General features: G+C 34.5%; 2 protein-coding genes across 3 annotated transcripts; one reads left to right on the top strand and one right to left on the bottom strand.

Moving 5' to 3' along the window:
• Positions 1-1,201: 1,201 nt before the first annotated feature.
• LOC127800164 (FCS-Like Zinc finger 6-like) lies at positions 1,202-2,581 on the bottom strand. Its single transcript, XM_052334619.1, has 2 exons — positions 1,957-2,581; positions 1,202-1,651 (listed from the first exon to the last, which is right to left on the bottom strand). Exons 1-2 carry the CDS (start codon positions 2,274-2,276, stop codon positions 1,504-1,506), a joined length of 468 nt encoding a protein of 155 aa, XP_052190579.1. The 5' UTR covers positions 2,277-2,581; the 3' UTR covers positions 1,202-1,503.
• An 8,626-nt stretch (positions 2,582-11,207) lies between these two features.
• LOC127800199 (protein SOSEKI 2) lies at positions 11,208-13,490 on the top strand. 2 transcript variants are annotated; one of them, XM_052334677.1, is made up of 5 exons: positions 11,208-11,903; positions 11,993-12,062; positions 12,165-12,277; positions 12,388-13,105; positions 13,224-13,490. In XM_052334677.1, exons 1-5 carry the CDS (start codon positions 11,672-11,674, stop codon positions 13,354-13,356), a joined length of 1,266 nt encoding a protein of 421 aa, XP_052190637.1. In that variant the 5' UTR covers positions 11,208-11,671; the 3' UTR covers positions 13,357-13,490. The 2 variants fall into 2 exon arrangements, with proteins under 2 accessions (XP_052190637.1, XP_052190636.1); XM_052334676.1 differs by having other exon boundaries at positions 11,215-11,903; positions 13,218-13,490.
• The last annotated feature ends 1,556 nt before the right edge of the window (positions 13,491-15,046 follow it).

Raw genomic sequence — 15,046 nt, 5'->3', positions numbered from 1 at the left:
TTTAGGGTTAGAACATAAATTTAAAAGGCCTTTCTTGGGGTCCATCGAGTTGGTTCAATAATGAAGTTCAATTTTTTAATTGATGATAGTACGTACAACAAGTGAGTAAATCATGCTATTACTTTTTTTGAAACAAAAATAATAAGAAAAAAAAAACAAATCAAATATGATTTCAATAAGAATCAACTACCACGCATACATGCTCATAAATAATTCTACAAGAAAGAAACCTTACCAATTTAAAATGCATATTGAGGTGGTATTCAAAAAAAAGAAATATAAAATAAGTCAGGTGCTAGGTAATCCCACCAATGTGGGATAAATCGATAAACAATTTTGCCCCTCCCTCCAGTATAAAAGTTTCTACATCCCCTAATACCTCAAGAGCAACTCAAAACCCTAATACTACTGCATTGTGAGCCTTCAATTGTGGATCATTTTGGCCCAATCGAGTTTGGTCTGGTAGAAGTCCAAGACCTTTATTGGCCTCTTAGCCCAATCTCGGCCCTTTTTATATCTACCAACAATGATCATCATCACCTTTGTATACTCAACACTCTTGCGCCTGTTCTAGATCTTATCCTCATTAATGGCAGATTCCATCCATATTTAATGAAGATCCTATCAATATTATGCCATCGTTAGGGAGCCCCATCAACACCAAATATCCAATCTCATTATCTTGCAACGCCCCGATGTAAACATGCATGCAGGAAGACATATGCTCATTCTATATAAACCAGCTCTATCAAGAGTCAAGATACATTCTTCTTTAACCTTGCTGTTATACTACCAATTTTCATTCTTACTTGAGTGTTGAAGCGCCTACAGGTGCCAGTCACCCCCATGCACCGTTATCAGAGCCAGACCTTTCAATGCTATAGGACCCACATCCGACGGCCAACCTTTTTTTTTTGGGCTGCAAGGAACAAGTTGAAGTGGTAGAACTCAAATATCCATGCCCGGTCTTGGAGTCAAAAAGAAAGAGAAGTAACACAATCCAATTCGTTGATCTCTTCTTTATAATTATAATTTTAAATAAGTCTTCATTTATTAAACGAGTCACAACAATATTTAATCTCATCATTATTTTATCTATCTCTCGTGATCGTAATTATTTAGTGATTAATCGGGGTGGGAGTTAAACGGTAGTAATGGCTGCCACTGTTCTTCTCCCCATATATTAACAAGACAGACAAGAAGAAAGAAAAGGACTGGCATATTTGCATTGTCGGCATATCGGCCTCTTGAATTCACCAAACACTTAACAAAGTTGGGGAAGACGAAGGACAGGACATGGCAATCCAAGGCTCATGATTTTTGCCCTCTCACACCCATTGAACCCTAGCTATATACGTACCTTCATATTCACACCCACCACAGATAGATATATATATATATATCACCGCCATTTCTTGCAAATGAAGGTGAAAACTACCATATATATATGTGGACAGTTCAAAAGCAGACAATTAAACAGTGGAGTCTGTTGTTCTGCTTGCTTTAAGCCTCGGGTGTGGCCGAAGCTGCTGCTGATTGCTGTTGCCGGTTTTCTTCTTTCTTTGAAGCTTCCGAATGGCACTTCTCCTTTCTCTCGTCTTGCTTCATTTGCTTCTCCCTGCACTCTAGGCTGCAAAATGCTGTATCCCCCCTGAAAACCCCGAAAAATATTTGAAAGAAGATTACAGCCTTTAATAGAGAGAGAGAGAGAGAGAGAAACCTTATTTTAGCGAAAAGCTACCGTTTTTTCTGAATGTGATCGAACCTCCTGTTGTTTTTAGTTTCTTTCACGATTCTACTATTCTGAACAGATTTGGGATTCTGATGACACTAATTCGATACTTAAAAATGCCATTCTTGTTGAAATTTTTATCTGTTTTTACCCACTCAAACGCTATTTTTGTTGAGCTGATTATACACAAACATTTGATCAAAAGTGAGAGGCAGTACATATACCTATACATGTAGATATCGCGGCCAGGGGCCAAGCGTTGTTGACAAAGTCCACAAGTCCTCAAGAAGTGAGCCATCTCCATAACAACACTGCCGCCGCCGGAGATCCTCCCATGGTTCTGCGGCCACACGGCCTCCGCGGGGCTGCGATCGGCCTCAGTCTGCCCACCCACCCCCATGCTCCTCCTCCTCCCTTGCCTCTCCTCGCCGCAGGCCACGTGACCCCTATCAGGATGATCCGACGGCTCCACCCCCTCCACGTCAATTCCCGCCATGCTTGCCGACCTGCTCATTGGACCCCTCTGTCTCTTCCCCAGCATCATATCCTAGACAGAGAAACCTCCTCTCTCTCTCTCTCTCTCTCTCTCTCTCTCTCTATATATATATATATATATATATACAAATCTCTGTGTGTGTGTGTGCGCGCGCGCCTTAGAGAGAGAAGGGGGTGTTGGGTTGAAGGGGCTGGAGGATTAATGAATGGACGGTGAGAGGTGGGGATAAATGGAGGTAGGGAAGAAGGGGAGATGAAATCTGGGCCGTAGATTGGTTGAGGCTCCGATACCGAGATTGCCACGTCAGCCAGGGGCATCGGTGGAGCAAAGTCGTCGCCCTAGTTTTGGAATCTTCTTCTCCTTCTGGCCATGGAAAAGCGTACGAGAGAGTGCTTCTCTTCAGAACGGTGCCCCTAATAATGAATCCAAATCTCAATCTCAATCTCTATTTGTGGGTCATACGAACGGCCCAGATCTGCCCCGAATCTGGGGAATTTACAGATTCCCTGGCCGGTAAATATTCTTCTCCATAAGTCGAACGGATTCTCGTCTCACCGGACACTGGCTGTGCCGGTCACACCCCCAGCCCCCGCCAACCCTCACACCTACTCATCAAAATTGCTTTTTTAATTTTTATTTTGAAAAATAAGAAAGCTAGCTTAATAATTTTAAAGTATTTATTATTTGTTCTCACTCGACCAACTTTCAACGGCCAACAAGTCACAACCACTTTCATCGATATAATCAATACTTGGCGGCCAATGAATCTTTCAAAAATAGCTTTATTACTGAACAAAATATTCATGATGAAAATACAACAGCACTCTAAACACATGGCATTACGAGGTTGAAATCTCATTGAAACTTTGCTTGTAGATCGCAACACATCATCATTGGGTAGACTAATAATATATATGTCTTCATGAAGACTCAATTTGCAATACGTCTCTTAAGGGTCAACAGACTCAAACATAACCTAATAAGTAGGATCAGTTCCGTGAAGTATAGATCTTCACGTATCTATATATTTAATTATATATTATATGAAATCATTATATTATAAGTCACATAATCAATTATTGATCGATGATTTGTCAATATAATAATGACATATTAACGATGAAAGATATATGTCTAATCTTATGTGTTTTATAGATGGTAGAATGATCTGTTAGTAACTTTTGTTAGTAAAATTGTTATATTTATTGACAATTTATTAGTACATCTATAAAAGTTTTAAATTTAGTGATAGATTTAGTCGTTTGTGGAAGTACATATTTATATTAACGAGTTGTTTCCATCACTAAAAAGATATATGATCATAACTCTTATATAAATCTCTAACGTTATTAAAAATTATATTTAATTTAGTCTTTTAATTTAATTAAAATACTTAATTAAAATTAAAACTATAATAAAGTGTATTACTTAATAAGAAATAAAAAATAAATATAAATTCTACAAGTATAGATAGATTAATGTAATAGGACATACTATTTTTTTGTATTATAGAAAATTAAAGGAAACAAAGGCAAAGAAAAGTTTAAATTCACAATTTCATATTTATTATAAAGAATGGATCATCATGTGAGCCACATTTTTAGAGATACGAAAGGAGATTTTAGGGTTTGAAATTATAAATATGGTTTATTGATATCGAAGACCTATACAAATGGTGGTTTGTCGATACATTATCACACTACTAACGAAGCATATATCCTCGATGTAATATTACTCAACAAGTACTGACCAAACTTACAAGAGAGTACTTACCAATCAAAAATCTTTACTTATATCAGTAAAAACTAAAACCTAATTAAGACACCACTTTTAGCCACGAATATTGGCTTTACTGACAAAACCTCAGTAAACCGGACAAGCCGGTGATGATTTTGAGCAGTTTATGTGAACAGAAAGTGTCAATAATTGGGGGCCGCTGCCTCAGTTGCTTTTGACAGAGAGCCCACAATAAAGTATAGAAAACAAGCAATTTTTCGGCCTTCTTCCCCACTTTTAGGGGCCACAAAAGGAACAATTTTATATTTACTAATTGGCAGTAACAAGTGTTAAATATTCTACTTCGCCCCCCTTGGACACAATTGGAACAATTTTATATTTACTACTTGGCCCCAATGAATATTAAATATTCTACTTTGCCCCCCTTTTTAGGCCACTGTTGGAACAATTTTGGTTTTACTCTTTGGCCCTAACAAATGTTAAATATTCTACTTGGGCTTCCACAGGTACTACGTGGCCCTAAAAAATGCTAAATATTCTACTTCCCCACTTTTAAGGGCTACAATTGGAACACTATTATATGTACTACTTGGCCCTAAAGAATGTTAAATATTCTACTTCTCCCCCTTTTCTGGGCCACACAAATCACGTGGCTTGCATCACATAGTGGCGGCGTTGCTTTTCTTTCACTTTTCACCTCCACCTTTTGCTTTTTTACCCTTTTGTTTATAGTCTTCGCTATTTCCCAAAACTCTTTTAGAAAAATAAAAAGAAAAATTATACTTTTTAAAGCTTAGATTTTTTTGACAAAAGAAAACAAAGTTTGTCCAAAAGAATTTGTTACTTTTTTCACTAAATAAATAAATATTAATAGAAAAAAATTACAAAACGTCTACAATTTACGATATGGTATAATCTGAGCAATCACAAAAAAAACTAAACAAATCAAAAGAAAAACCCCCCAAAAAGTAAATTAACACAAAACTAACTTTATATCATATTCATATTAAAATATACAGAAAAATAATACCATCAAGTTAGATCTGTAATCACCAGAGTTAAGTGTTTAGAGTCTTTTTAATTGTTATTGAGTAGCAATTAAAATAATTTTGTAATTAAATGCAATTTGGGCACTCATTTATAATATTTTTTATAACACTAATATATTATATTTTATATCAATTAAACATATATTTGTCATAAGAAACATGAATTCAAATCATAATAAATTAACATTTCTATAAGTATGCGTAAAATCATGTTATTGTTGTTATTAGAAATACAACAAATAAAATTTATAAAGCTCTCAAGTTGAGGTAAAGTCAGGCAAGAAACAAAAAACTCAGTCTGCACGTGTGGGAGGCAAGTAGCCAATTACTTGTTCGGGAGAAATCTGGTCGTTGTCCGAGAGAATTCGTTCCCCTATCTAAGGAGAGTTCAATTGACCTAAGTCTCTCAAATATTATTTTTATTCTGGCAATTACATTTTTTTTCTTTTTTAATTATGCATACATATGGGTCCTATGAATATTATTATTATATAATATCTAATGTGTCAAATCAGTCTGAACACGCATCATCTAAATCAATAAATAAAATTATACTCAATTGAGGCAATTTGAATTTAATTGTCCAAATTGAAATTATTAGATAAAATTACAAACTTGTAAAAAAAAAACTAGTAATATAAATAAACTTTATGTTATATTAGCACACAATGTCTGTGAAAGTATCAAACTTTATGTATAATTTCCATTATAAAAAATTTAAACTTGAAAGCTTTGTGGGGAACTTGGCTTGCTAAAGTAAGCAGACAAGTTGTGGGCGATGATAAGTAAGCCCAGGCCCAAAAACCCCACGGAGCCCAATAAAAGTGCCCAAACCGCTGGCCTTTTACGGCCATTAACTGGAGGATTAGAGAGGCCTCTTTTAATAGCCTTGACTGAGGGTCCTTTAAGCACAAAATGCCCACCCATCTCCCAATGTATAACTAGCTCAAATTTATATTTTTGTTTTTTTATTTTTATATTAGTACGATGATTCAAATTTTTTATTATTTCAATTATACCATTGTATCTACATTTTCGAATCAATTTAACCCCTATACTTTGATATTTTTTTTTCATATGTCAATTTGAATTTTTCATTATTCCAATTGCACCATACTTATATTTTTGAGTTAATTCAATCCATATATCTTGACGTGTAAGAATTAAATTTACTTATCTTATTATACTTTTTTTCACATCAAAAGCACAATAAATTAACTCGAAAATGCAGGTGCAATGATGTAATCAAAATAACAAAAAAATTATCACATGAAAAGAAAAAAAATCCGAGTACAGAGGTTAAATTAATTTAAAAATACAAGTTTAAGGGTATAATTGAAATGAAAAATTCGAATAATCACACAAAAGAAAACATAAAGTTACTAAGCCAAAAATATGGGTTTGGCTTATACTATAGTTCAAAGAGTTTTTAAACTAAGCTAATTAATTTTGTTTGATTTATTTTTCTTAAATATGGTTTAGTTTGTATTTTGAAAAATATAATTTCTTGATTGGTTTTAATTTGTCTTTAAAAAAATTAAAACCAAATCTTATTAAATCGTAAAATTGTATTATTTATGTAATATATAATATTCACCAAAAATAATATATCCTGTAGCAAAAAATACTCTACTAATAAATCGTTCACCATTTTCCTTTGTTTAAAAATTCATATAAAAGTTCTTGATTTTATATTATCAAAATCATGATTTAAACAAAATATAAACAAATTATGATTTATAGTTTGATCGATAGTAATAGAATCTCTTATCATTTAGGGGTTCGTAATAGTTTAGATTTAATTTAAGCGCCTAACGAAATGAGGCCTAAAGAGTTTGATTTACTCAAAAATTCAAATCAAAACTATTCAATCAAGAAGTATAAAGGAGGGTCCGCGATCGACTTGTATCCATAATTAGCTCACTCAATTCACACTCAAGATAGAATCCGATTATCCAAATGACATCATTTTAGTCTATATTAACCCTTAATTTGTCTATATAAAGGTGTGACTTTTAGAAGTCAAATAACCCAACAACTCATTAATATATCTTTTTTTTATATGTTCAGAAGAATAAAAATTAGAATTAACACAAAAAATAAAAAATATTTTTATGGAAAAATAATATATTACCTAATTATATTATTAAAAATATTATTAATATTGTTATATGTATATTTGTAATCTTATTGTTGATCACAAATAATTTGTCCTAAAATAATTTTAATCCTTTTCCTCACCTTTCACAAAAGCAAAAATTTAAAATAACATTTATTATTAGTAAAATTAAGAGTGTGTAAATGATTGATTCGATACTGATTAATTAAACTGAACTGAAGATCAAAATTGAACTAAATCGATCGATTAATTCAAAAAATCAAATTAGTTAATAACTGAAAAAATTGAATACAAATCATATAAACCGAATCGAACCGATTAAATCGAAGAAACACAAAAAAAATAAAAAAAATCAAAATAATGATTAAAAAATATATAAAATCAAAGAAAATAATATTATTTTATAAATATTAAAATAACATTATTTAAAATTCTGTGTGTTCGCTTAGTTTGATTATTTTAATTAAAAAATTAAATTAAAAATTAAACTTTTTACAAAAAATTAACCAAACTAGATTGATATAAAAAAAAAATTTGAACCAAACTAACAAATTCAACCAGGTTTAATTTAGAAAAATCGAAATTTTAGTAAATTTATGTTTTAATTTTGGTAAAATATTATAAAAATAGTTTTATTTAGAAAAGGAACTGTTTGCATCAAAAGGCGGACACGTTTGGGTCACATCATGGCTTGTCTTAAGGGCATTAACAGTCTATAAAGGCACCCCTACAATGCCTACGCTATGCGGAGTTGACAACCTTCTAAAGTCCAAACTGCACCATTTCTCAATCGGATCGGACCCTCCCTATTTAAGGTAGGGTAAATTAAGGGTATTTTCTTTTTATTTTTACATAGTTATGTTTTCTTATATAATTGTTTAAATGATATAAATATCTTTTTATTCTTTTTTTTCTTTATTTTTATCTTTTCTTTTCCAATGAACTAGCTAAATTTTAGTAATTTATCAATATTTATTTAATTTGACGATGACTAAATCATCATCCAATTAAAAGAGAAATTGACAAAATTAAATTTTGATTAATTCATAAAAAAAAGAGAGGGAGTGAGAGAGAAAAAAAAAGAGAATTTTTTATTATATTAATTTTTTTAACATCCATAAAATAACAATACAAAAGTATAATAATAATTTTAAAGTTCAAAAAAGTCTTTATTATTTTTTAAATGTTAGAGATATCGTTATACTTTTGTTAAGTATTGTACACGATGAGAGTAATTTATAAAGGAAAAAAAACTTTTAAGATATTCATGATCATCGACACATTTAGGTGGGCCATAAATTAAAATGAAAACGATATAAAAGAAGAGGTTCGATATATTACAAAAAAAAAATGTATCTCTTAAAAGGAGGCAAATTTATAAACACTTTTAAATATTTAATAATAATAATATAATTAGTGATGTAAGTAAATAAGTAAAATGAAAAAGTTGAATAATTAGAGGTTTTGACTAAGTGGCAACACGAATTGAAAGCACTAATAAAAGGGGGTCAAAGGCATCATTTTTAATCATTTGACCCTTTTGCTTCAAGGCTTAATAATATGTTATGAGTTTTACTTTTACCCCAACCACAATTTGGATAAAGAATCCAAAGTTTATAGTGATATGATTTATGAATTTTATGATTTATGAGATTAATCAATATGTTGAGTCATATTTATCTAAAATCGTATTTTGTAATTTTAAAGAGACTTTAACTTTTCTTAAATTATAATAGTAATTAAGATATAATGAAGACAATTGTTGTTTATTTTATTTGAGATAATAATAATTAAATTATAATTATTATAATTACAATGATAAAGATGACTATCACACTTTAAAATAATAATAGTTAAGATGTGACTAAGATAATCATTGTTTGTGCGTAAGACGTGGTAGAATTTGGTAATTTATTTAATTAACATAAAATTCCTTTTATCTCTAATATTTTAGAATTTATTATTATCTCATTTATATATATATATATAGAGGTTGGATTTAATAGATTGTAACTTCTCTCTCTTTTATTTTTTCTTTTTTTATACTTGTTTGGATTAATATACAAGTTTGTGTAGAGGTCTTGCCATTAAAAAAATTTGTGGCAATCAAGAAATGGCCAAACCAATGGTGATCGTCATTTTTTGACGAGTGTGAAAAAGAGAGAAAAGAAGAAGAAGATTAATAGAAGAAAAAAAAAATTGTAAGAAGAAAGAGAAGCCATGGTTGAACCCACAAGTTCGACCATGGCTATCGTTTTTCTTACAAGTACCAAAAAGAGCAGGAGAAGAAAATAAAAAATTGCAAGAAAAAAAAGAAGAATGATGTATCAATAGAAAGGGCTCCTAGCATTTAATTTTATCCTTTGCAAAAATAAAAAGCTATCTTACAACTCTATTATATTCTAAAAATTGGAGAAAATCTTTATTTGAAAAAATATTATGATATTTAAGGACATTAAGATCTTCCATATCATGTCTTGTAAAAAATAAAAAATATATTACACAATAGAAAGAATGATGTGCAGAGATGATTTGTTGCCCGCTTCAACACAGGGTAACAAGTAGGGGTGGTGTGTGTGCTCCACCACCTTATGAGGCGTATGTTTTGTCTCTGAAATTGTTTGTACTGGGTAATTATTATATTATTTGATGTGAATAATATAATAATTCTAAATTGATGTATATTTATTATATTATATTTGCATTATATAGAATATTGATATCTTAACCATCATGATATGATTTGATCACGCAAACTCTCACTCAAACTATTATTATTTTTCCTTTTATCAAAAGGACCAAAACTTCAATTAAACCAAATGAGCAACAAGGATAGGCGCCACAGATGGAGGGAAATCATCATACCAAACTTGAGAATGGTTCATTGCTGTACCTAACTAGGCAAAAAGATGAGCTAATTTGTTGCCCTCTTTCCCAACATGCATCACATCATTACATTGAGCCTACTCTAAAATACATAACATAGAATGAATAAAATGTCCATAAGGAGTCTATTAAGTGAGTTCGCGCCTAAATAGCCTTGATGATCACTGTTGAGTCCCCTTCTCAAAACTGTTAGCATGTCAAGTCGTAAAACTTGCAACACCTGTCAAAAGCAAAAGAGCTCCCAAGTGAACCAAGGAATTGTGAATCGCCCAATAGCAGCTAACACATTGTAGCAAATATAGCTTGCAAATGGATGTCCTCTGGGGGCCAAATCGCACGTTAGAAGCTCCCTAATAGCACTCCAAGTCTGCACCTAAAGAACATAGGTCCCAAAGGAAGAGTAGGTTCCTACCATGCATATTGGGCCAAAGTTAGGGCAAACCCCCATGTGCCCAACAAGAATAAGAATATCACCGGTGGGGGCGAACCCCCAGGCACCAAACAAGAATATCACTGGTAACTCGGGCCCTGTTTAACCTCCTCCCCTGTGCTCGGGGGGGGGACACCCGCGACGGGGTGTAAACCCAAGAATATCACTGGTAGCCAAAGCATCCTTTGCCAGACACCATAGATTTTTTTTTTTTTATATCTTACTTGGTCGCCCTCCACAAGTGACCCGTGGCTGAAACACCACTATAGGACAATGTAACTTTCGCCACAAAGGAGAGTTGGACATGGTAATGGGGTCATACCACAAGGGAATGTTGGGCAAATCGAAACTTGTAATATTTGTTTAGCGCCAAAATCTATAAACTCAGCTCCAATCATATCCTCTTTATCCAACGGTTAAATCCAAATTGATTAACACAACCACTTTTTTTTTTCTCGATGGATAGTGAACTGGGTTTGCCAATAAGGTAAAAAGTGTGAGGGCGAGGAAGCCAATTATGTTGAGAGAGATAACAATAGACTCTCGTCACCCACCCGCCATCTGCACTCGACATCATTTTTTAGGACTTAAATTTTGTAAAAGCTCATGTAAAAAGTTCCCCTACACAAGAATATCTCGTTAAAATCTTTATATCTCAAAGAGAAAGCGCATAAACATGCTTTGATCTACCATGTCTTAATGACTCTATTTAATATCCCAACAGAAAGGTGATTAGGTTAATTAAGGCAATATCATCATGAACACTGAAGACAGGATCTTAGTTAGTACCAAACAGGCGCCATGTTCCTTTGGACCAGCCATTGCAGTTCGAGAGGGAAGCAGCTGGAAGAAAGTAAAGCCAGAATGCAGCAGCAAGCAATAACCGATGCCCAATTGCCCATGTCTGCTTCTGAATCTTACCCACAACTTTACGGAGCCAAACCCTAATTCATTTAATGCAATCAAACGCCTTTACGTCCTAGATTGCAGAGCTGCCCTAAAAAGCCTTTCCTTCCCCCCCGTTCCATATGCACAGTGCTGTACGTAGTAGCACCAGTTGCTCTTTTGGTTCCCTCTGCCCTGCCAATGCCACTGATCGCTGATCGCTTTTGACTTCCATATATGTGTGCATCTATGCGCTTCTCGAGGGCTCTCTCTGTCTCTGGTCATATCTAGAGATAGATAGATCAGAGGTGGATTGTGAATTGGGTTTTCAACTTCAATGATGTCGACGCAGAGAAGAGAGCCGGAGATGGAGGCGCGTGGGAGGAGACCCAGGGCGGAGACGAGCCCGGAGTCGACGGCCAAAGTGGCGGTGAAGCCAAGGCTGCAGCTGAACAAAGCCATCTTCAGAAAGGTTCAAGTTGTGTATTATCTATCAAGAAATGGGCTTCTGGAGCACCCTCATTTCATGGAAGTCACCCACCTCGCCCATCAACACCTTCGTCTTAAAGGTCTCCAATTTAATCCATTCACTAAATCTCTTGACCTTGCTCTCTGAACATTATCTTTGATCGATCGGATTAATGTTTCTTGTTTGCAGATGTGATGGACAGGCTGACGGCTCTCAGAGGGAAAGGCATGCCTTCTCTCTATTCCTGGTCTTGCAAGAGGTGTGTGTGTGTATTAATTGAACTCTTTAAAGATTGAATTTTTATGCTGTTTCTGCGCATTATTCTTGATTTTTTTGAGCATTTGGTGATTAATTACTAAAGGAGCTATAAGAATGGGTATGTGTGGAATGACTTGTCCGAGAATGATATTATCTATCCATCAGAAGGAGCTGAATATGTGCTCAAAGGCTCTGAACTCATAGAAGGCTGTTCTGGTTTGTCTCTGCAAATTTTAGCTTATATACGCACAAGTGAATTCTTCATGTTATCGCTACGTACGTGAATTGTATAATGAGTTTTTATCTTTGATTTCATCCAATTTCAGAAAAATTTCAGAAGCTTCAACTTGGGGGAGAAGTGTTAGTAGTCCCCGGCACCAGCTTCCGCCATAAACGCAGACCAGAAGCGGCTAAACGACGATCAGAATCTGAACCGGAGGAAGAGGATGATGGTGAAGAAGAAGAAGAAGAAGAGGTTGAAGATAAGACGAGCTATACGACGAGCTCGATGAACTCTCGGTGTTCGAGAGGCGTTTCCACCGAAGACAACGAGTTGGAGCAGGAAGAAACGGCCCACAAAAACCACCCGTCTCCGCCGTCGACGACCTCCTCGACCGTCTCCGACAAGGCCAACGAGAGCAACAACGCATCAAAGAGGTTTGAGGACGGGGACCCAGTTGCCGCCGAGTCACTCACGGGACGCAACTCGGTGCTGCTTCAACTCTTTTCTTGCGGCGGCTCGACCTCGTTCAGAGGGAAGAGTGTGCCAGTGCCGCTCGTGAACCCGCCGCCGCCGCCGTGCGGGGCGGCGAGAAAGAGTACTGGGGCTAGTCTCCAGAAGGTGGTGGTGAGTAAGACGGCGGCGGCGGCGGCGGGGGTGGAGGCGGACATGATCAGGTGCATGTCGGAGAACCCCAGGTTTGGGAATTTGCAGGCGGAAGAGAAAGAGTACTTCAGCGGGAGCATTGTGGAAGCCATGGCTGAGGAGCGAGCTCAGCTTCAGCCTTTAGGCTTGAAGAGATCATCTTCTTACAATGAAGAACGGTTGGTACCACCAATTAGTTATTCATTGCTTTTGATTTGGTCTTTGGTCTTCACAAAAACCAAACTAAAACCCATTTGATGACCATATTTTGATTGGATTGGATTGGATCAGAAGCAGGGGCAGGAGCCAAGAGGACGGAGAAGGCGGCATGAAAGAGGAGATTGCCGAGAGGAAGAGGGAGACGAGTGGGAAGATGACCGGAAAATGCATCCCAAGAAAGGCGGCCACCTCAAAACACAGCAAGAAATGACCAGACCAGACAGTATGATTGTCGGCTGACCTGAGCTCAATCACCAACAGTTGATGTTCCAAAACGTTATTTTGATATTGGTTTATGATATTTTTAATGATACCTATGAATTAACAAAATTTGATTAATGTTTAGTGTTTAGCATTTAATGAAATAGTATTTTCCTTAATTAAGGTGGTGATTAATGTGGGAAAGTTGAGGGATTACTCGACTATGGGCAATTTTCGATTTAGAGCTATTTAACTCTTTTTAAAACTAGCTATTTACCTCTTTTTAAAACTTATGATCTTTTTGTTTTACAGTCGTGAAGGGACGCCAGTGAATTGACCAAATAAACACCACTGATTTATATTTTTAAAATTTTAAATGTAACAATAATAACAACAACTCTAGCCTTTAAATTTAAATATTTTTATTTGTTGATAAAATATTTAAAAATATTATATGATTATTATTATTTTTAATGACTTAAGAATTCAAACTTCACCGGCCTAGTTTTGGAGGAGATTGGCATTCCTCTTGGTTCAGCGTACGGGTAAATCAAATATGATCGCAAGTTTATACACTATTAATGGACATGCGATCAGTCCCTCCTAAATAAGACATTTATACTATTATACCCAAAAATGAGAATAAGCTTAAAAGAAATAAGGCTTAAAGGTTGATCGAGAGTCTTGAGAAATCGAGAAACCTCGATTGACTTAAGATTGAGAGGCTCGACTAACCTTGGACCAAGAGATCCATCTTGAAAGTCTCTTTTGATGTCTTCGAGGGACCCTTTTGAGAGATTTTCATAGGTCACTCAATCATTGTAAGATCTTTGTTCATAGGACTCATGTGGATCACTAAAACCTATAAGCCTCTCTCCTAATAATGTGAAAAATCCTTTTAGGCGACTACATATCCCAAGAGACTTGATTTCCATATATTATTCAAATGAGATCGTTAAGAATGAGTCAACCTTACTTTCAATGTGTGTCTACAAATTTGGAAAGGCATCCGATATGCTTGCTGAAAAATGTGGCTTTTCCAGTCTCACCCTCTTTATAGGAGAACCCTCTTCTAGTTAAGGTATATTTAAAACTTTATACTGATTATAGTCTTACTTACTGTACATTCTATATTAAAACCAAGAGGCTAACTTAAGTATTAGAGAGCCTACATGGGAGGCTCACTTATGTACCTAACTAATTTTTTTCTTTTTAGATCTCTCGCAGACTTCGATTGAGAAGCTCTTCCACTATAAATAAATTTATTATTGTATATAGACAACATCAATTATCAAAATGTTATTTATAATAGGGGCACAAGTTAGCAAAATCCCAAGTAGGATAGTGATTTGGGAATACAGTGAGTTCTCAAACTCAAGTGAAGTATCCAATACTCATTAAATAATAATGTTAAATTTAATAGATAAAATACTAATTGCTATGTAGGGGTGGGCAAATCTTTGATATGGCTGTTGAACCGACTAAAATTAACTAACTGAATTAACTGAATCGGGAGATAAAATTGAATCGAACTGACTGATCAAATCAAATAACTAGTAATCAAACTAACCAAACATAAAATGTATAAACCGAACCAAAAATCAAACTAACACACAAAATTGAACTTTTCGATAGATTGAAGCACTAAAATTAACCAATTGACAAAAAAAAAATATACGAAAATATATTCTAAACTTTAA

The sequence above is a fragment of the Diospyros lotus genome, chromosome 4 (genome assembly GCF_014633365.1).
Source record: "Diospyros lotus cultivar Yz01 chromosome 4, ASM1463336v1, whole genome shotgun sequence".
Taxonomy (NCBI): Eukaryota; Viridiplantae; Streptophyta; class Magnoliopsida; order Ericales; family Ebenaceae; genus Diospyros; species Diospyros lotus.
The sequence above is the reverse complement of the archived record's forward strand: the minus strand, read 5'-3'. Positions and strand labels throughout refer to the sequence as shown.

Coding starts and splice junctions, on each gene's coding strand:
- LOC127800164 (XM_052334619.1), bottom strand. CDS start 2,276: ATGATGCTGGGGAAGAGACAGAGGGGTCCAATGAGCAGGTCGGCAAGC. Junction 1,652..1,956: donor CGCGATATCTACATGTATAG/GTATATGTACTG, acceptor CGGGGTTTTCAG/GGGGGATACAGCATTTTGCA.
- LOC127800199 (XM_052334676.1), top strand. CDS start 11,672: ATGATGTCGACGCAGAGAAGAGAGCCGGAGATGGAGGCGCGTGGGAGG. Junction 11,904..11,992: donor TCAACACCTTCGTCTTAAAG/GTCTCCAATTTA, acceptor TCTTGTTTGCAG/ATGTGATGGACAGGCTGACG. Junction 12,278..12,387: donor ACTCATAGAAGGCTGTTCTG/GTTTGTCTCTGC, acceptor ATCCAATTTCAG/AAAAATTTCAGAAGCTTCAA.